This window comes from Octodon degus, unplaced genomic scaffold (assembly GCF_000260255.1).
Source record: "Octodon degus isolate 3935 unplaced genomic scaffold, OctDeg1.0 scaffold00005, whole genome shotgun sequence".
Lineage (NCBI taxonomy): Eukaryota > Metazoa > Chordata > Mammalia > Rodentia > Octodontidae > Octodon > Octodon degus.
Window position 1 is genome coordinate 14,660,911 of NW_004524581.1, and position 20,966 is coordinate 14,681,876.

General features: G+C 45.8%; 1 protein-coding gene across 3 annotated transcripts in view; it reads left to right on the plus strand.

Annotated features, from left to right (window-relative positions):
- Positions 1 to 7,940: 7,940 nt before the first annotated feature.
- Lrmda (leucine rich melanocyte differentiation associated) overlaps positions 7,941 to 20,966 on the plus strand; it is a 1,112,503-nt gene continuing 1,099,477 nt past the window's right edge. Inside the window, exons 1-2 of one of the 3 annotated variants that reach the window (XM_023718924.1) lie at positions 7,941 to 8,221; positions 15,315 to 15,415. In XM_023718924.1, coding sequence (XP_023574692.1) covers positions 8,192 to 8,221; positions 15,315 to 15,415 — 131 coding nt within the window. In that variant the 5' untranslated portion in view covers positions 7,941 to 8,191. Of the gene's footprint in view, positions 8,222 to 15,314; positions 15,416 to 20,966 lie in introns of those variants that run through there. The other 2 variants (XM_004624390.2, XM_023718932.1) reach the window with 2 other exon arrangements.

Sequence of the window (20,966 nt, forward strand, 5' to 3'; positions counted from 1 at the left end):
CCCAGGCTGACCTCCAACTTGTAAGATGTCCTGCCTCAGTCTCTCAAGTGTTGGGATTTCAAGTATGCGCCATCACACCCAGTTCCTTTATTTTTAACTTTGAGACAGTTTCACTAAGTCACTAAGTTGCTCAGGCTGGGCCAGGCCTAGATTCAAACTTTGATCCCAGGCTGAGCTCAAACATTGATCTTCCTGCCTCCGACTAACTTTTCTGATGATTTTCTTTTCTTGGTTTCTGGGTCCTAGCTTGCCTTAGGCTCTTCCTTGCCTCTCCAGCTGTATATTGGGGCCCAGTCTTCAGAGCTTTTCTTCCCGTCATGGGGCTTTATATGTCACCTAAAGGCTGAGGGGCCCCAGATTTCTAAGTCTAATCCAGACCTGTCTCTTAAAGCCCACAGTCATGTCTATCTGCCAGCTTCACATCTCCACTTGAAGATCTGAAGGTCATCTCAAATGTGTCAGGTCCCAAAATGCCCTCTGGACCCTAGAATCCCCCCATTTTCTCATTCATCTCTGCATGCTAATTCCATCCTTCCAGTTGCTCAGGCCCAATGTGAGAGGTTGGTTTCTGTGTGTCTCAGACTTCTCCTACCCAAGCCTTCACAAAGCCCTGAGGATTCTCCTTGCAAGTACATCCAGGTGCCCTTTACTGTCTCCAGCGTTCCTGTCTCTGCCTGCTGCTGCCTGCTGGCTCCATTCTTCCTTCTCTGTGGTCTATTCCCAGCCCAGTGGCAAAGTGAGGTATTGATTCCAGGACTCCAGGTCAGGGCACTGGTCATTGCAAGACTACAGCAGCCCTCTGTCCAGCCATCAGCCTCTGGCCCTGGCGGCACGGGTGCAGTTGGTGCCTTCTCTGCCTGTGGCTCACAGTGGCAAAGAGCAGCCAGGCTCCTTTTGGCAAAGTAGGAAGAAACTCAGTATTAATACTGGTAAGTCATGCCAGAGCCCTCGTGTGCACATTATTATTATTATTATTAGCCCCCCATACATCCTCAAATAATCCCTGTAAATAATTATAAAAATAAATCTCAGTGACAATTTATTTTATTTTATTTTATTTCCAGGAACACATTTATTCATCATCGTCTCTTCAGGGGTAGAACAAATTGGAGCCCTGGGTAGTGAATACAATTTGCAAATAGGCAATATAACTAGAGAGAAAATTAATATGTATTCCTCGGTGCTCTAAAAGGAGAGGAAGAACATTAATAGCCATTTCCTTGTAGATATAACTTTGAAAATGTTATTTCTGATCCATCAGCGTGGGGCTTCACAGGAGGAAAATGGTTACGACGTGACAAGGAGCGATTAGATGTGAAATGGCATTTTTCAGGGCTCCTCCTGGCCTCCTCATCCGGGTTTTAGCCACATGTAGGAAGAGCCCTGTTTTTTTCTTTGACCTGGGGACAGGGACTCTCTTCTTGGTGACACTGGATGAGTCTTGTCCTCTGTAGGTCTCAGTTTCCTTCATCGGCAGTTGGAATAGATGATTTCTAAAATAATGCCTTTGGATATTCACAAATCCACAGTGCTTGAAAAAGAAGACAGTTGGCTATTTATGGAGCACACTGCCAACTTCCCTAGTTTTTTAGTGGGAGGGTGGTGGGAGCCCTCCTCCCAACTTCCAGGTGGCAGAACCCCCGCCCCCGTGCTTCTGGAAAGATGGCCTCACTGCAGATACACAGTTGGGTGGGTTCTCTCCTTCCCTATCCTCCACTCAGAGCTAACTTGTCCCCTAAGCTCAGCTGAAGACTGTGGCAAGTTCCTGGCAAACCGGGAATAGGATTTGCTTCTCCTTGCTGTTCTTAGGATTTGCTACAGTAATGCTAAGAGGTGAACAGGTAGGAATTTCCATGGTAAATTGTTTTCTCTGTCTCTTCTATGCCAATCTTCTTTTTTACTTTTAATCACAAAAGTGGTTATATGACTGTTGCAAAAATCACAGACAAATAGATTGAAAAGAGAAGCCCCCCTTTTACTCTCCTGTTCCTCCCTCCCTTTTCCTGCTATGAGCATTTTAATAAGGGAACAACAAAAGCTCCTCAGGCCCAAAGGGAAGGGAAATTATAGGAATTAATAGTAACAGTTATATAATAGTAAATAATAATGCACTAGAATTTGTGAAATGAATACTCATGCAAACAGAATGATGGTATTCAAGATACATTTAAAAAAATTTAACTTGTTCTGCTTGGGAGACGCTAGAGTGTTTGGAGCACAGATTGCCCTGGGTGCCCTCACAGTTCAGAGAGGGCCTTGAAAAATTCTTCTCGGGGCTGAGGAGATGGCTCAGTAGAATTAGCGCTTCCCTGGCAAGTGCAAGGGCCTGAGTTCAATCCCCAGTTCTGCCAAAAAAAAAAAAAAAAAAAAAAAAAAAAAAAAAAAAAAAAAAAAAAAAGAAAAGAAAGAAAAAGAAAACTTCTCTTTCCTGCATTTCCTGAATTCCCACTTTGAGGCTCAAAAGAGGCCACAGGAACAATGAAGAACATTTCATGTATAGACATCATGTTTTTTTCCCCCATAATTTTATTGAGAAACAAATAGCAATGAGACAGTTTCAAACCAAATTGGTAGGACAGTTTCAGTAATTAACACATTGCATATATTCTTTTTTTTTCTTTTCAAAGTTTTATTGATAAACATATAGCAATGAGACAGTTTCAAATCAAATCAAAAGTACAGTTTCAACAAATAATACACTGCATATATTCTTCTTAGTGGTTAATTGCTGTACAAGATGCAGACTTGTGATCCTACTTACAAACACCATTAGAAAAAATCATTCTATTCATTAAGAGAATGCAACTATATATCTATCCTAACCATTTTGAATACACAGATACAAAATGGACATTCATCTGTATCCCTTTTTTTTTTGTTTAGCTCCGTCATTTGAATATTATAGGTGTGTTAACTCAGCAAAATATTCTAAAAGAGTAAAGTAGTCCATCATAGTATTGGGTCTTCCGCTTCACTGGCAATGTCAGAAATTGTTGACCTGAGTCCCCTACAGCTCAACATAACAGCATGGCTTTACTTCTTATATTTTGTTTTTTTACTTTTCTGCTGGGTGGTTAAGAACAAGATAAAGCAAGAACTATGCAACAAAAGTTGTAGCTTTTGGGTCTGATAAGGTCAGTGAAATCCCCTCAGGATTTATTCTGAGATCCTGTACCTCAGATTGTAGATCCTTTGTCAGTGTCAGCCATGTGGATGAGTCACGGCCATGGTTTGGCCAATGTGCTCTCAGTGGAAGTCTGAGAGAATGTTTTCTCTCCATGTGACTCTCCTTAGGCACACTCTACATCATAGATCACTTTCCTCTTTGGCCCCATAATCTCCTTGATCAGAAAATTTGGGACACTACTGAGTTACGTGACGTTACAGTACAAGATCTCATATGTCTTGAGTCTTAATTGACCTTGGAAGGCTAGGGCCAAAATGTTGGCTTTCCTTGCAGCCCTTCTTTTTCTCTAATTTTGGTCTGCAAACTTAGGTTGTTAACCCTCCAGAAGAGAGGTTTATTGTTATTACCATACAACCTAGGCTGTTAAGCTTAACCTCACTATCTGTCTGCATATCAAACATCTTAGGCATAACATGGAACAGGTATTTTTCCTCAAGTATTGATATGCTGAACCTTAAGTCCCTACAGAATATGATGAAAAAACATTAAAAAATTAGAATATATTTTAAAAATAAGCATAAAGAATTGTATAATTCTTATGTTTACACGTAAGTCCAAAAATCTAACCATATACAACTTTGAATCAGGACAGACCTACAACATTCCTTTTCCTGTCTACACGATGTTTTTTAAAAGAACTGAAATCTAAATGTGGTGAATCTGAAATGGGGAATAGGTATAATTAATTACAGCAACATTGTTACCATGCCAGGGGCTGGGCCTGAAAGGAATGAGTCCAGGCCCAAGAGAAGGGCAGCGATGGACAGGCAGGCCTGCCAAGAAAACTTGGTTCACTCTCCATTCCTCTCAGCAGCTAATGCTCAGAGTTGGAAGATTTAAAGCTTTGGTTCCTGTTTGGCTGGTCTAGCTGACCCCAGCATCAACTGCCTTGATTGGAAATAAACAGGATCTTCCTTTTTGTCCCCAGGAATGTGGTGGAGGAAGGACTGTAAGGGAAAGGGCCTCCTTTGCCAAAAAAATTAACAACAACAAGAAGGATGACAGTAGGACTGCGATTCTGGCCCTTAAACCCAGGGTGATAAGGAAGTATCCTGTTGTGTGTGCCGACGCTTGTCACTTTCCAGGTGGTCCTAGAGCTCTAGGATTCACAAGACCAGGAATGTCATGCATGTCCACAGTACCTAGCGCAGCCCATGGTCTTTGGAAGCTGGGTAGAAGGACTGTGGAAGAAAATGGGGCAGGCTTAGGGAAGCTTATAGCTCACATACAGTTGGCTGTGCAGAGGGGTGCAGCGACCCAGGAAAGACCCAGATGACTGCAGCAGCCTGCCTTGTCCCTTAGTAATTCTGGGGCAGGGGTGAGTTGGTCCACCAAGAAGACAAATGGGACTTGTTGAATCCCAAAGGGACTGTCTGTTCACCTTCTGGGCCAGCCTGCTCTTGGGATTCTTTAGCTCTCTTCTCTCCATATTACTCAAAGAATAATTATTTATTATTACCTTTATTTTTTTTTTTTTTTTTTTTTTTTGAGAAAGTGATAGGGAGGGGATGTCTTCCTTTCCTTTTTCAATCTTCCTTGGTTCTTCTCCTTCTCCCTTCCCCTTCCCTTTTTTTCACTTTTCCATCCTATTCTTCCTCTCTTCTGAGCTGCCGGAAGCTAAGGCAGCAAGGAGGGGTGAATTCAATTACCTTTCTGCTGATCACCTTTAAATGCATTCAGGAAACTTTTACTGCAATAGCTTGAATGTTTCTATCCACCTAACACTCATGCAAAGACCCTAACCTCTAAAGGTGACAGTGTTAGGAAGTGTGTGCTTTAGAGGTAATTAGGTCATAAGGGTGGAGTCCTCTGAATGGAATTATTGCCCTTCTGAAAGAGCCCAAGAGTTCTCAAGTCCTTCCATAGGATGAGAACATAATGAAAAGATGTCTATGAACCAGAAAGTGGGGTCTCACCGCATACAGAACATGCACACCTTGACCTCCAGAGCTATGAAAGGTTTTTTTGTTGTTTATGAGCCACCAATTTATAGTATTTATTTTAGCATCTTGATGAGCAAAAGCAAGTATTCTGCTCAAGAACTCCCAGTAGCTCCTACCATCATTCATTTGCGTTGTAAACACTGTAGCCCACCTTGATCGGAGGTAGCTTGAACTTAAGTTTTTCTGTTTTCCCCATCCAGTCAACAGGACTTTTTGGTGTGTTCATAGAAATGGAGACTGGCGGGGATGGAAAGTGTTTCCAGGTGAGACCAGCAGCACCTGGAAGGCCAAGCAGGGGATGTGAGAGGCCGGAGGGGAAGCTGCAGCATTGGGAAGTGACTGGATCGTGAGGCTTGGAGGTCACACTAGAGATTTTTGCATGGTTTTATGAGTTGAGCTGGACTCATTGGAAGTTTTCACGTGGGATGAAACAGCCTCTAGAATGGTTACCTGGGGCCACATGGAGGAGGGGACAGCAATGAGGGGGCCTAGAAAGGGCACAAGACCCCTGTCCTCCTTGGGGTCGCTGCCAGATGATTTGGAGGCAGAGAGGAGAGAGAGGCTGCTGGTGCTGCTCCTTGGCTGGGCAGAGGAGGACACTTTTCTGATGGTCTCTCAGCGGGCCTGGGCCAGCTTCCTTGCCTCCACAGGTCCCCTCCTACCACAGCCTGGAGGAAAGCAGGGGTGAAAGGTGGCTGGGGGGGGCAGGGTATCATGACAGGGGGCTGCTGCTTCCTCCTTTTCAGGCAGGAAAGGTAAACACAGGCAGACAATGGAACAGAGACGGTGCATCCAGCAGTGAAGAGGCGGAGGTGAGGGCCTGGCCCTTGGTCCTACAGGGCTGCCTTTGATCCCTTATCTTTGGAGGGTAAGCTTTCTTGTTTTGGCCTGTGGTGACCTTTTGCTGCAGCATTTCCTGGAGCCCCTCAAAGTAAACACAGTCAAGTCTGCATCCTCACAGCTGCTCAGGGTGGGGTGCACTCCTCCCAGCAGAGAGAGGGTGGGCAGGTCCCCCAGGAGATAGACTGGCACTGTGCATCAAACGAGACCCTCAAGTGTGGTGCCGTGGCATGCTGAGCACTTTGAACTAAAGGAGACTGGGAGGCTTTCGAAGCCTCTCTTTTCTTGGCTCTGCTGTCTCACCTCTCCTCCTTCTCCCTGAAGCTGGTTCTCAAAACCAAAGGTCCCAGGTGGGTCACAGAAATTAGAGCCAACGTAAGCCATAAATCCTGGAAGTTTTACACCAGCTTATCTTTCTGAGTAGCAGCTGGCTCTAAGTAGAGTCTCTGACCTCCTGCCTTATCTGATAGTAGGGCTAGAAGCCCCTCATTCCAGAGGGGTCCTGCCCCAAACCTGGAAGGAAGGAATGCTGCCACGCTGAGACCAAGAAGAATGTAGACAGGCCTTGCTAGGCTTCCTCCTTCAGTCTTTTGGCCAACCCATTTCTACACAGCTATTATTCACCTTGCCTAGCAGAAAGATAGTCTTCCCTGGATCTTTCAATTGCCATTTCTGAAGGCTCCCATGTGATCTTAGTTACTTTTTCCTCCTTGAGACACAATACCTGATATCTGCAATTTTGAGGAGGTTTATTTTGGCTCACAATTTATGGAGTTTATAGTTAATTTAGTTCACAATTTATTTGGTCCAATTTATAGCCCACTGGCACCAAGGCAGGGTGGCATGGCAGAGGGGCATCACAGAAAAGAAAGAGCTCAGGGCAGGGCAGGCAGGAAACAAAGGGATCAAGGGAAGAGGAGGGAGATGGATCCTTTCAGGCCACGCCCCCAGGGACACCTCATCCCACTAGACTCCGCCTTCCAACATCACAGCTGAAGTCCTCAGTGGACTAAGCCACAGATAGGAATGAAACCTCATGACCTAGTCACTCCCCTAAAGCTCCATGACTTCACGAGTTGTTGGGAGACATCTAGATTTAAACCATAGCCCCTGTCTTGTAGGCCTTTGCTTAAATAAACATTTTCTCTTGTCAGTTTGTCTTTTGCTGTGAGAGTGTCAGCACCCGACCCTTCTGATGGGTGAGGACAGGTTTCACACCCCTTCCATCCCCTGTATGGTTAAGGCTGGGCGGGCCTTTAGCTACCACAGGGTGTGAGTGGTGACAGCCCAGGGGTATCTGGGTGCCTTTCCGGAGGGTGGAGAGAAAAAGGTAAGGCTAGGCAGGGAGAAGTACAGATCCTTTCAGAAGGGGACATTTAGGAGTTACCTGCACATGGATAGGAAGGGTGCGTGTATATGTGTGTGTGTGTGTGAGAGAGAGAGAGACAGACAGAGAGACAGAGACAGAGACAGAGACAGACAGAAAACTTTACAGCTCACAGACATTCTAAAGGACCCCTGGCGCTGCAGGGCAGGGGACTTTCCTCAGGACAGGAGCAGTTGAATCTCCCTATAGAAGCTCGTACTGCACAATGCAGAGTAAGCCTGAAATCTGGACACACCATTCATTCTCCTTCCTTAGGGTTCATTATTGTCACCTGCCAGAGGCCACGCAGACAGGGTGAGGTGATCTCAGGCTGCCGTATTGGGACAACCCCATCCCAACCCCCTCATCGCACCGGGCGTCCTTTCAACCAAACCTGGCCAGGGGAGGGGACTTCGGTCCCGAGGCCCCTCCTCCAAGCCGTTGGGGGAAGTTATGTAATCTAGATTGTGAAATTTAGGAAAAGCAAAAGTCTAAGCTCCCAGCTAACGGCTCAGACGCGGCACCCCTGATAGCGACCCCTTCTTCCGCTTCCCTCCCCCGCCCCGCCCGGGACTAGCGCGGCAAAGCTGTGGGCACTCAAGTCTGCAGGACACCTCGTGGGGCGGGACGGGGAGGTCGGAGTCAGGGAGCACGCAGGGCCACCTGTTGCGGCGGCCGGCTGGCTGCCGAGGAGGCTCCGGCCCCAGGGTCCCGCGCTCGAGGACTGCCCCGGGGCTGCAGCGCGCACCCAGTCGGCCCAGCTGCCCAGGCTTCCGCCGGGTCAGCTGACCGTCCAGTGCGGAACTGCGCGCCGCCGCCGCCACCGCTGCTGCGCTCAGGGGGCTCGGGGCCACCATGGCTGGGCTCATGGTCAGTGGAACTCAAGTAAGTCCGCCCGAAAGAGCCCGCGCTCGCCCGGGCGCAGCGGGGTGGGGGCCCGCGGGGTCCCTGGCTTCCACTTTGGCCCCAACCTGGGGTGGGGTGTGTGTGCAGGTGGACAGAAGGAAGAGCCAGTGCTGGGGAACACAGAGCCCTCTGCGCTGCACACCCCCCACCATGGGGGAGCAAACCCCTGACCCCCGTCCTGACACCCTACTCTGTCTCTGGTGTCTCACTAAGCGTCCAGCTTCTCTCCTTCAGACGTCAAAGGGGCCCACATACAATGTTTTAATTTCTTTCTTCTTTCATAATCCAAATTTATAAAAGATCTTTTGATCAAAGAAAAAAGTTTTAATGCGTAACATTTGACTTGTCTTTATACCAATTGTAGTTGCAAAATAGAATTAACTAATATTATTATATTTAAAAGGAGGACAGGCCCCATGGAGGCGAAAATGCCTAGGGCCACCAAAGTCACAATGGAAATCACTGTGCATGGGGGTGCAGCGTGGTGCTGGTGGTGGCTGTGGGGTTTCTGATAGGCTCTGTCATAAAGGTGGTCTCACTGGCCAATTAGGCCAAACAGCTCAGCGGATTAAAGCACTTGCAAGCAGAGGCCTGATGTGCCGGCCCCGCCCCCGCGGCACACTGAGAAGGCAATTGAGACTGGGCACAGTGGTGTGTGCCTGTAATCCCAGCACTTAGGAGGCTGTAAACAGGAGGATCACTAAGAGTCCGATCTAGTAATAAGACCCTGAGCACCCTGTAGACTCTTCCCTAAAATACAAAAAAAAAAAAAAAAAAAAAAAAAAAAAGTAATAAAAATAAAGGTGGTCTCCTTAGCCAGGGTCTTCTTTTGTTTTCTTTGGCTGCCTGACTTTTTAAACAATTTGTCTGTGGGGAAGGACAACATTCCAGCTCTGACCCTACATGATAGACACCCTGCCTCCCGGGGATTAGAGCCCTGTAGGAAGCGTAGGTGTTGTTAGCCAGTGCTGGAGTAGGAACTGGGCCAGGCAGGGACCAGGCATCTAGTATCCGCTGAAACCTTAGACCTCTCTACCTTTCACCTCCTCCAGCTCCCTAATTAACCTGGTCCTCCCACTGCTGGCCTTTGTCCACAGCCCCTGGAAGAGTAGTTCTAAGTTTTTGAAGCTCACTCTTTGAGTTGCCTGAGGCGATAGTGTCAAGCACAGTTAGATTTTTGAGATGACTGGGCTACAGAGGTGTGGGGTCTTACAACTCTGTCAGATGGAGCGAGGGCCAGCCAGGCACCCCATCCAACTGGCTCTTTTGTCTGGAGTCCTCTCATTTTGTCAACCACATGTGTTTGCAGAGTAACTCCTGTGCAGCAGGTCCTGTGCAGCAGGTCCTGTGCCAGGTGGTGCTAGACATGAAGCCCTTCCAGTCTCTCACTGCTCTGGCATTTTGACATTTTTATTGCATGGATTGCTGTCTCTGTCCCCAGCCTTGGCCTGTGAAGAAGGATCTGGTTTAGAGTTCAGAGTGAGCAGCCCTCAGCAGGACCAACCCATGGGAGTGATTAAAAAATGATTCTTAGCTCTATGTGCCTTGCTGGCCCCGCCCCCAGGCACCCTGAGCAGGCCACAGAGACCCTGTGTGGTAATCCTAGCACTGGGGAGGCTGAAAATAGCAGGATCACTACGAGTCCAAGTTGTGTAGTAAGACCCTGTACCAAATACATTAAAAAGAAAAAAGAAAAAAAAAGATCCTTAGGGTGGGGGAGATAGCTCGGCAGCACAAGCACCTGTCTGGCAAGCTCAGGTCCTGAGTTTGATTCCCAGTATCCCCCCCAAAAAAGACCCTTACTCTGCTTCAGAGAAAAGGGTTTGGGGAGCTGCTGTGAACTTGATTTCTTAGAGGGAAGGTCTTGGAGTGAGGGTCAGGCCTTCCTTCCCTGTGGAAGTTTGTCTGAGAAGGATCCTAGGTCTGGCTGCATTTTAAGTCCCATCATTCTCTGCATGTAGCTTCTTCCAAGTTCAAGGAGGACTTAACAGTGGGTTCCACAACTTTCCTGGGCATCCTTTCCCTATTTCCCAAACTTCTTGTTTCTTTCCCCTTCTGCCATGAACCTACTGTAAACAGTCTAAGGACATTCAGGAAGTGTAGTTGAGCATTTTTGGTCCTTGGGGAGCAGGTTAAGAAGCCTGCCTAGGGAGGAGCTGAGAAGGCAGGCTGGGAAAGTGGCCCTGGATGTTAGTTAGTGCCCCTTGCCTGGCCCGAGGTGGTCCATATGTGTGTTAATGTGTTGCCTGAGGCAAGTTATGATGGCCACTATTGAAAGAGGGAGCTTCCTGAATGTACATGGCGTGGAACTTTTCAGACTTTGCTAGATTGTTCCTTTTGGGGGAAAAAAGTTTCTTAGTTTGGCACATAGTAATTGTATCTATTTATGGGGTACAGTGTTGTATTCCAATGCATGTACAGTATGTCTTCACCAGAAGACAGTAATTGGTATATTCATTTTCAACCACTGATCTCTTATTTCTTCATGTTATGGACTTTCAAAATCTCTCTGTTAATATTTTGAGGTACACAGTAGTCATCAACCATAGTTACCTGGCTGTGCTATACAGAACTTTAGAAGTTATTTTTCATATCCCACTATAGTACTTACCTGCTTTCCCCTTTCCCACTCTCTAGTCATCCTTATTCTTTTTCTTCCCCCTCCTGTATTTAGGACAGGGTCTGTAGGGTCTACAGGTTCTTACTAGGTTCAACTCGTGATTCTCCTGTTTTCAGCCTCCCAGGTGCTGGGATTACAGGTGCACGCCACCATGTCCAGTCTCAATCCCCATCTCAGTGCACCCTGTGGGCGGGGCCGGCACCGCTTATTGGGGCCAGGGATTGATCCCCAGGGCCTGTGCTCTGCCTAAGCAGGTGCTTTAGTCCACTGAGCTAGCAGGCTGGCCCTAGTCCTCGTTATTCTATTTAAGAGGTGGATCCTTCTGAAAGGGGGAAAACTTCCCACGAGAAAAGTGTTGGTGATGGTTTTTATTGCAATATTACTGAAACATACAAACATAAAACCAGATGTAACTCTAAATATTTAGAGAGCTGTAAATCCCAAGTAAAGGGATGGTTTAAGTGCTAAGTAAAAAAAAAAATTAAAATAAACAATTTAATGAGATGGGCGTTTGACTGAATCTAGATGGCTGTGTTCTGTGGCACCCTGGGCTGGCGGCTGCAGCAGCTCCAAGGCCTGTAATCCCATGAGCTTGGTGATGCCGCAGTCCTCTGTCATGTTCCCTTGTGAAGTCTCTTCCTTCGGCAGGGTCTGACTTCATTCAGCTTTTCTTGACTTGAACACATTGTTTGTATTCAGCATTAAGGCCTTTATTCTCTTCACAAGAGCGTGACAAAAATCCCAGCATCAATTGTAGACACAAATGCAAACCTGAAATTTGGGCACTGAAGTCTTACTCTTAAGAGACATCAGAAATAGCCAATTTCTTTTGTAGGGATATTGACCTGATTTTATAGCTATTTATTAAGCAGTTCTCAGGTGTCAAGGACAAGGCTGTGTGCTTTTCATATACCATTTTAATAATGTAAGTAAATGGGTTTAATAATGTAAGTAAATGGGTATAATGGCATATGTCTCATAAGTGGTTTCATGAGGGACACATGCTGGCATTTAATAAACTTTGCTTTATATTATCCTTCCTGCCTTTGGGGGCAGACAGTGTTAGCTGAGTTTCCAAAAGAGGAAGCCGACTTTGGGAGACTGTGACTCACCTAAGATAAAACAGCCAGTTAGTAGTGCAGGCTCTCAAGCTTTGTACCTAGGGCTGTTTATACTGTCACAGAGCTTTGGGTAATTCAAATACCATTTCAAGGATCCCTCACACCTTATTAGGGATGGGTGTCATGAAATAAGCTCCCCTCCTTCTGACCGCTGATAAATCTGCTCTGTCCAGAAAGGTCCTGCGAGCAACTGCCTCAACGGCGATGAGAAAGCTACAGTCCTTTTCAGCTTGATCTCCTGCATCTTCTGCCAGAGGGCCTGGGGGTGCATATGCAGGGTCTGTCCAACACTTTCTCAGTTTCCTCTCTCATCTTCCTCTCTGGCAGGATATTTACTTCATCTATATTCTTTCTTTTTTTAATGTATTTAGTACAGAGTCTACAGGATCTCACTACACAGATCAGACACCTAGTGATCCTCCTGTTTTCAGCCTCCCAAGAGCTGGAATTACAGGCTTGCGCCACCACGCCCAGTCTCTTTAGTCTAGCTGAAGACAATGGACTAAATGTATTGACTTCTTGTCCTGGATGTGCTCTCATTTCTTTGTTATTTAAGACCTCTTTGGCCAGGCATAGTGGTACATGCCTATAATCCCAGCACTTAGGAGGCTGAGGGAGGAGTTGGAGGCCAGCTGGGGCTGGATAGAAAGTTCAGGGTTGGCCTGGATTACATAGTGAGATCCTGCCTCAAAATAATTGCTGTATTATGTTGAACAAGGTCCTGAAGCCTAATTGCTGTATTATGTTGAACAAGGCCCTGAAGCCTAACTTCATTATATAAAGGATAAAGGGTTGGACACATTGGGTCCCTATTAGATACAGTCCCTGGTTGATCTGTGAGGAAATAACTGTGTTTTGTTCAAGACTCAGCTTCTCTGCTGTGTCCTGAGTATTGCTGATTACTACTTGATGGTGGGATGAGATGGTTCTTGGGTGAGCCCTGTATGTTGGGGTGTCAGTGTGAATTTATAATCAGTAAGAAGCTACTGATTGAGAAGATAGTTGGTTGGGATCTCCTATCTAAGCTCTCTTCCTTGGTGTATAATTTCCACCTCAGCTTGGAAACACAGCTTAATTTATTATGCTAGGACCTACAAAGGAAGACAGGTCTATGTAGAAAGGGGAGATTGCTAGATTGAATTTAGATGCCTTTGGTTTTTAGCTTGTCTCTTGCTGAGTCAGAATTATTTTATTGCAGCTGGCTACTCTCCACTTTCTCTCTGGCCAGAGTGAAGTTACTGAAGGAGAGTGAATGGGGTACAGTGGATATAGGATATTGTATTATCAGAAGTTTGTCCCTATAGAGAGTCTTTCCTGTTCCTTGTCTCAGTCTAGGACCCTTAAACTTGTAATGCCATGGAAGAGTTATTGGAATTCTAGTGCGTTAACTCCGATTTACCACTTCTAGTGCAATCCATGGTGAGAATAAACACTAAAGTGTGTTTGTAGTTGTGGGGAGCCAAGGGGGTCATACACCCAGCTAGTATGATGGCTAATGAGAGCCAAGGCCTCCACCCAAGGCTGTATAGGGATTTCATTGATTTGTGAAGAGGTGAGTGGCTCAGAGATGAGCGACGGTAAGAGTGATGGGCAGTAGGGGAGTGCTGTGAGCTGGGCTAGGTAGGAGGCCTGCGTTCACCTTTACAGCATGAAGAGAGAAGGACATGTGGAAGGAGTAATCTGCATGACACAGTTCAAGGTAGCATCTCATGTTTTGGGGTTGGTCCTTCAGCTCTGATGTATAATTTTTTTTTTTTTTTATGGTACTGGGTTTAAAAAAAATTTTTTTTTATGGCACTGAGGATTAAACTCAGGACCTTGCACTTGCCAGGCAAGTGCTTATCCTGCTGAGCTATCTTCCTAACCTGGCACTGGGGATTGAATTTGGGACCTTATACTTGCCAGGCAGGCACTTATGCTGCTGAGCTATATCCCTGGCCCACTAATATATAAATTTTGTGCCCTGGGAAGCCATAGCCTCTTATCTCAAGGCTGATCCCAGCTGACAGCAGGAAGCATGGCTCTCCATCCTGCCCAGCTCATGTGTTTCTTGGGAGGTACAGGGCAAGGTAACAGCGCCCTGACACTTTACTTCAAGGGTTACACATCAGCACCTCTCTGGACCAGCTTGCATTGCTTAAAGTCCATTGATGGGCTAAGAAAAAGTCCTGTCCAGCTCTGGACATATCAACACATGTAAATAGGGCCAGGTCTAGCCAAAATGGAGAACATCGTTCTTCTTTCAAGGAGAATCATCCAGATGGTCCTCCACATGTCCCCACTGGATAGGACAGGGATAAGCGATGATTTCATAAATGAAAGGTGCCAGAGTACATTGCAGTTTGCTTTATGGTTAGTTCTGTTTTATGGTTAGACAATGGTCTCCCTAATGATGATGTGAGACGGCCGCCATGTTTTTTCTCCATTAGGCAACATAATGCCTTGAGGAATTTGTCCCTCACTTCAAGACGTCTTGGTTGATCTGCATAGGCAAATGTAGATTTTGGGCTGGCTTTCTATGTAGGGCTGAACATGGGTATTTTAGGGTTGTCCCTTGTGTTATAGCCCGCAGACCATCTCCCACCTATGGGCTTGCTTTTCCAATGCTGAAATTAGTCCCCAGTCCTGCTGCAAGGCACCACTGAAAGAATGGGTTCCCTAAAGCAGGTGGTTGGGGTGATGAGAGAACGCATCAGTCTTCTAACCTGAAGTTCTGGGGTCAGAGTTGAGTTTGGTAACTTTACATATTTGGGCCTACCTGAGGTGCTTTAAGTAAATAAATACATACAATAAAGAAATGCAAAGAATGCCTAAAGAGACAGCTGTGTCAGCAGAGGCAGGTTGATTGCAAAAGGCTGCTGCCGGAAGAGGGATGACGTGGATGCTCTGGCCGCAGGTTGCTGCCCCGCTACCTCTGCCTCAGCTCTGTTTGGATGTTGGTGAGGGCATCTGCTATGTCCTCTGTGTGGATGTGGGCATTACAGGGTGATGAAGGGACAGTGGAGGGAGGGGAGCCAGAGGGCCAGCCTTTGGAAAGGTCTCTGAGTGAGAGGCTGAGTATGGGGAGCATACCAACACGTGCAGCTCTTGGGCTTGCTTTTGGACACCCAAATCTGGCCAATTTGAGTCTAATTTCCACAGTGCTGGGGAGACCTCCTGAATCAGGACAGAGGAGAAGTTGGCAGAATCTGTCATGCTCCCAGTCACCATGTGGTGTTACAGTTGCACATGGTTACAGTTGCGGAAGCAATCACCCCATCGATGACTCTGGGCTGTGAACAGCTGGGCAATTTCTGTTTGCCACATTGTTTCTGTTGCATTTAATTTCCAGGTGTCCTACACAGGCCAGGACTGCAGAGAAATTCCAGAACACCTTGGCAGGGACTGTGGACATTTTGCAAAGAGGCTTGATCTGAGCTTCAACCTTCTGAGGTATGTGACCTTCATAAGACACAGGCCAGGCCTGGGACGCTCAGTTCCCCTGGGTGCTTGTGGGCCGGCAGATAAAAGTCAAAGGTGACAACTCTGTACAGAGTATCCTTTTATTCAGCCTGGGCTCCCCAGACACACGGGATCACACCCCAAAATTTGGCTCTGCTCTGGATGATTTGTCACCTGGCTTTTCGATGCCTCCAAGGAAGCAGCGAACATCTGTGTGTCATCCATCTCACCTGAGTTCCTATGGGAAGGCAGTTGCATTTTCACTTTGTTCTTTTGCTTTCTCACTGCTGCCTATGAGGGCAAGTCAGAATCTTCTTAGGGAGGGAATGAGAGGGAGCCAGCAAGAGTTTTGGGATGTGCGTTAGGTAACCCCCCCTTTTTGGATAACTCGGTCTCCTAAAGCATTTGCCAGGTCACAGGTAGAGTCAGGGTGTACGTGCTGGCTTTCATTTGCCTTTTAATGAATTGGTGCTTTAAATATGTGTGTTGACGATCTCTCCCAGATGGTGTTTCAAAGGAATCGAACGCTGCTGCTTTGGGGTGGGTGAGAGAGAAAGAAATTCTCTAACGGCTGCTCCAATCTTGGCCAAAGATATGTGTGTGTGATCTTGCGTATTATTCCAATGGAGAACGCAGTTACTTTGTTTCTTTCTCGAAGGTTCTATATTCTGACTGAATTGAAGGCTTAAGAGAGAAATAGATGGTACTGGGAAAGCAGGGATCAGAGGGATAGATGGGTGAGGGTTTTCCTCTTAATCAACCACTCAGGGCTTGTCCTCCAAATGCCCTCTTGAGATTGGTGTTGTTTATCGAATTGTGCCAGGACAGGGGTAGAAGAGGAGATGAATCTGATTCCTGTTCCGGGGCCTGAGAACTTTTCTGCTTCTAGGCCTTGGAGCAAGCCTTTTCTGTCCTCAATTCTGAGTCAGGATATTGACTCAATTAAGAATTGGGGAGAAGATGGGCAAAACTTGGGGCACTAAGGTACCAGCAGGTAGAGGAGAATTTTAGTTTGAACTAAGGTGGCAAAAATTCTCCAACTGCGTGGTGCTGAGCTGTGTTGTCTCCAGGAGAGACTGTCCAGAGGATCATGATGGAAGTGTGTCCACATTGTGTCCTCCCCCTGACTGTGGGGATGGTGTGTCTGCGGGGAGATGCGGAAACTGAACATGGCAAACTCAATGCACGGTGGTAAGAGGAAGCCGTACAAATACCGACTCAAGAGAAATGCAGGATGGTTTGTGGTCCCACTGCTCAAGGCAGAGAGGAATTTGTCCAATATATATTTGCATCTCTTAAATAGTTCCCTGGTGTGGGCTCAGATGAAAGGTTCCTTCTCTGGGGTTAGAGTTCCTCCCTTATGACTGGCTTCCAGGGCGTCAAGCCTTTATGTCTTGGGGCTGTGGTTGCCTTGTGAATGACTGGTGAAGCCCGGATGTGGGCTTGGGGAGGCCTGGCTCAGTGAGGGGTGTCAGTGGGTAGAGGTCATGGGACTGAACTCAGGTCTGAGGAAACAGAGCTGTCTTTGTCATGCTCAGGCCCCTGCTTGCCTTAGCAGAGAAGAGGCTGGTCTGAGAGAGAGACAGAGACAGAGAGACAGAGAACAAGGGACTCAGTTTTGAGGGGCTGGATCTATAAGGATTTATCATGGGTAACAATGGGTCCTGAGTATAGGAAAATTTAGTAAAAGGAAGGTTTGTAAAGCGGACCTAAAGGAGAACAGTAAAGACATATTTTCCTTTGTGGTGAGGAAAAAGTTCTCTGTAGCAGTGCGAGGCCTTATCACATCTGTGAGGAGCCTGTTCTGGTCTGTGTTGTGGTCAGCACATGATCTCTTCCAGGGCTGCTGCTGAGTTTCCGCAGGGAGGCATGGTGGAGCGTGAGGCCTGAGGTTCAGGCAGAGCATGTGTTTAAGAGTTGGTTAAGCTGGAGGGAGATACAGGCCAGAGTGGAGAAGGGCTCGCTTGACTTGACTCATGTATGCCTGGGTTGGATCATCTTTGATCTTGATATACCCATTTGGGGGCAGGGACATTATTTCTCTTCGGTGTACACAGAGGAAGATGCAGGTTTACTCAGCCACCAGCCTGTGTTTGCCTTCAGCTAGATCAAAATCTAAGGTGTTTTACATACTTTGCTAATTTCTCGTTAAAAATATATATTAGGGTAAGAACAGAAAGAAGGAAAGAGATGGACGTCATCAATTTGCTTCCCAAATAAGTGGGTGTGTGACAGATAACACAAGCTTGCTAGGTTTCTGGGATCACTGTGTCCAAATGAAGTACTGTGAGTCTGCATCCTGTATTTGCTAGCACCCCCCGGCACCCCCTTTTTGGGCGATAGCAGAGAGTGTGTTTCCCAGTCAGCCTGTGCTGCACGCAAGGTTGCCACAGCTCCGTGCTCTGATATCTCTCGACTCTTTCATCTGCCATTCTTGGCAGCCTGCCTGGCCCCGCTTGGGACACTCTTTTCTCCAGAGCTCAACACATTATTATGTGTTATGGACTTGTATTGCCTGTCCAAGTTATAGCATGTTTTGGGGAGGTGGGGATGGAATTTGTACTAGATAGCAGGAGAGATCCTTAGAATAGCACGGTTCTTGGAAATCTCCTGGGGACTCCCTGCCATAGAGGATTTCTCTCTGGAAGTCTCTCCTCAGGGTCAGGCCTTCCCCAAGTTGCCTACCTCTCCCTGCCTCTTTCTCTCCTCGTGCCATTTACTCTGTGTCCAGAGCAGCCCTCACGAACAAAGTTCTCACCTTATGATATACAGAAAAATTAACCCTCTCCTTTCCTTTGCAGAACCTCTTTGCAGCATTCTTTTTTACATGCAAAATCACATCAGAGTATTGCTTTCAACTGAGAAATACAAAGTTCCCTACTTGCCTGGGTTGCAAGATCCACTGCAGCCTGCCTGTATGTTGGGCCACAATTTGTTTTTAGGCAAGGAAGTTCTCTTTATTCATTTTTTCTTTATTCATTTTTGAATAGTTAAAAGACACCCATGGCACACATAGCTTTTAGAAAGCCCAAATATGGAGGGAGACAAGGTTCTTCTTCCCATGTATGTTCTTGATCCTCCCACTTCCACTTGGTGTTCTCTCCCTCCCTCTCCCTCTCCCCTCTCCCCCTCCCTCTCCCTCTCCCCCTCTCTCCCTCCCTTCCTTCCTCCCGGCTCCCTCTGGTACCTGGAATCAGACTTAGGATCTTGCACTTGCCAGGCAGGTGCAATGGTTCATGCAGATCCATTTCTTACTGTCAATTTCTGATTGTCCAGCTTTGTGAGGTATAACTGACAGTTAGAGTTGTATATATTTAATGGTGTAGAATATGATGTTTTTATATACATATGCATTGTGAGATTGTTACCATGCTCAAGCTAATTTACACTTCTGTCACCTCAAAAAGTTGCCCTTTTGTGGTGAGAATGTTAAAGATGTACTTTCTTGGCAAATTTCAAGCATTCAACGTAGTAATATTAACACAATCATCATGCTGTAGGTTAAGCTTGACTTTAATCCATTTTGAGTCAATTTTTCTACATAAGTATCCAAATTCATTGTTTTCTAGAACTTACTCATCTTGCATAGCTGAAACTTTTTATGTTTTGACCAAAACCTTTCCAGCTTCTCAACCTCCTAGTCCCTGGCAACCACCATTCTGTTCTTTTCCTCTGTAAGTTCCATTTCTTAGATTCCACGTGTAAGTGAGCTTGTGCAGTATTTGTCTTTTTGTGCCTGTCTAACTTCACTTAGCAGAAGTCCTCTGGGTCCATCCCTTACCATTGTGGATGATAGGATTTCCTTCTTTTTTTTTTTAAAGGCAAATAATACCCAATTGTGTGTATGTATTAGTATCACTTTTTCAAATCCATTCATCTGTCCATGGACATTTAGATTAAGTCCACATCTTGACTGTTGTGTGCAGGGCTGCAGTGAACACAGGATTACAGATGTCTCTTTTACATATTTATTTCATTTCCTTCGGATATGTAACCAGAAGTGAGATTTCTGAAGCCAATGGAAGTTCTCTCTTTAATTTTTTTTTTTCGAAGAACCGCCATGCTGTTTTGCACAGTCACTGTATCCATTTACATTCCCACTGAGAGCTCCCTTTTTTCCGTATCCCTGTCAGCACTTGTTATACTTTGTGTCTTTGATGATAGCCATTCTAACAGGTGAGAGATGATATTTCATTCTGGTTTCGACTGATAGTTCCCTGACGAGGTAGTGATGTTAAACATTTCTTCATCTATCTGCTGGCTGCTTCTATGTCTTCCTTTGAGAAATATCTACTCAAGTCCTTTGCCCATTGTGAAATGAGGTTATTTCTTTTTTTACTATTGAGTTGTTAGAGTCCCTTCTATTTTTGGATATTAGTCTCTCAGTGGATGTATGTTGATTTTGGTAGCCAGCCAGTGGTTGGGAGATGGTGAGATCTTTAAGTGGTAGGACCGAGGGGAGGTCATTGCAGGTATGCCCTTGAAGGGGACTAGGGGACCCTGGCTCTTCCTTCCTTTTGTACTTGACCAAGAGGTGAATGGGCCTCTTCTACCAGGCTCTCCCATCATGTTGTACTGCCATACAGCAAGGTCAGCTCACTTTGGAAATTTTGGTCTGAAATATCTAAAACTCTGCGCCACAAATCATTCCTCTTTTTTCAATGTTAATTTTAATTTTATTTTTATTTTTTGAACCTGGAATTAAACTCAGGACCTTGTGCTTGCCAGGCAGGCAGTGTGATCCTGAGCTGTATCCTCAACCCCTCATTTATCCTCAGTCCCCATTCTTTTTTTTATGCATTTGGTGCAGGGTCTCACTATGCAGCTTGGACTTGTAGTGATCCTCCTGTTTTCGCTTACCCAGTGCTGGGATTACAGGCATGCACCACCATGCCTGGCTGGTGCATATATATTTATGATTGTTGTCTCTTTGTATTTGATTGTTTCTTTACAACAATGTAGTGATCTTCATCTCTCTTAATCAATCTTGGCTTAAAATTCAGTTTGTCTGCAAATAGAATAGCTACCCTTGCTTTTTTTCTGGGTTCCTGTTGCATGGAATGTTGTTTTCCATCCTTTGATTTTTAGTCTATGAATTTTGTTTTGGGTTAAATGTGTTTCTTATATGCAGCATATCATTGGATTTTGCTTGTTTATTCATTCTGTCAGTCTGTTTCTCTTGATTGGTGAATTGATACCATTAACATTGATGGTTATAACTGATTTGTATTTACTTATCTTTATCATGTTATTTTCTTGTTGTTGGTTCTCTTTTTTCCCTCTGTTTAATTACTTGCCTTACCTGGTAGATTCATTCTTTTGGGGTTCATGGAGTTGTTGTCCTTTTTTGTTGTGGTACTAGGGATTGAACTCAGGAGCTTGCACTTGCCACACAAGCACTTATTTCACTGAGCTATCTCTCTGGCCCCTGTAGTCCTTGTTATCTCTTTTTATAATGTCCTTCAGAACCTTCAGAAGTTTGGTTCTGGTTTGGTTCATGAATTTCCTCTGGTTCTCTTTGTCATGGAAGTATTTTATTTCT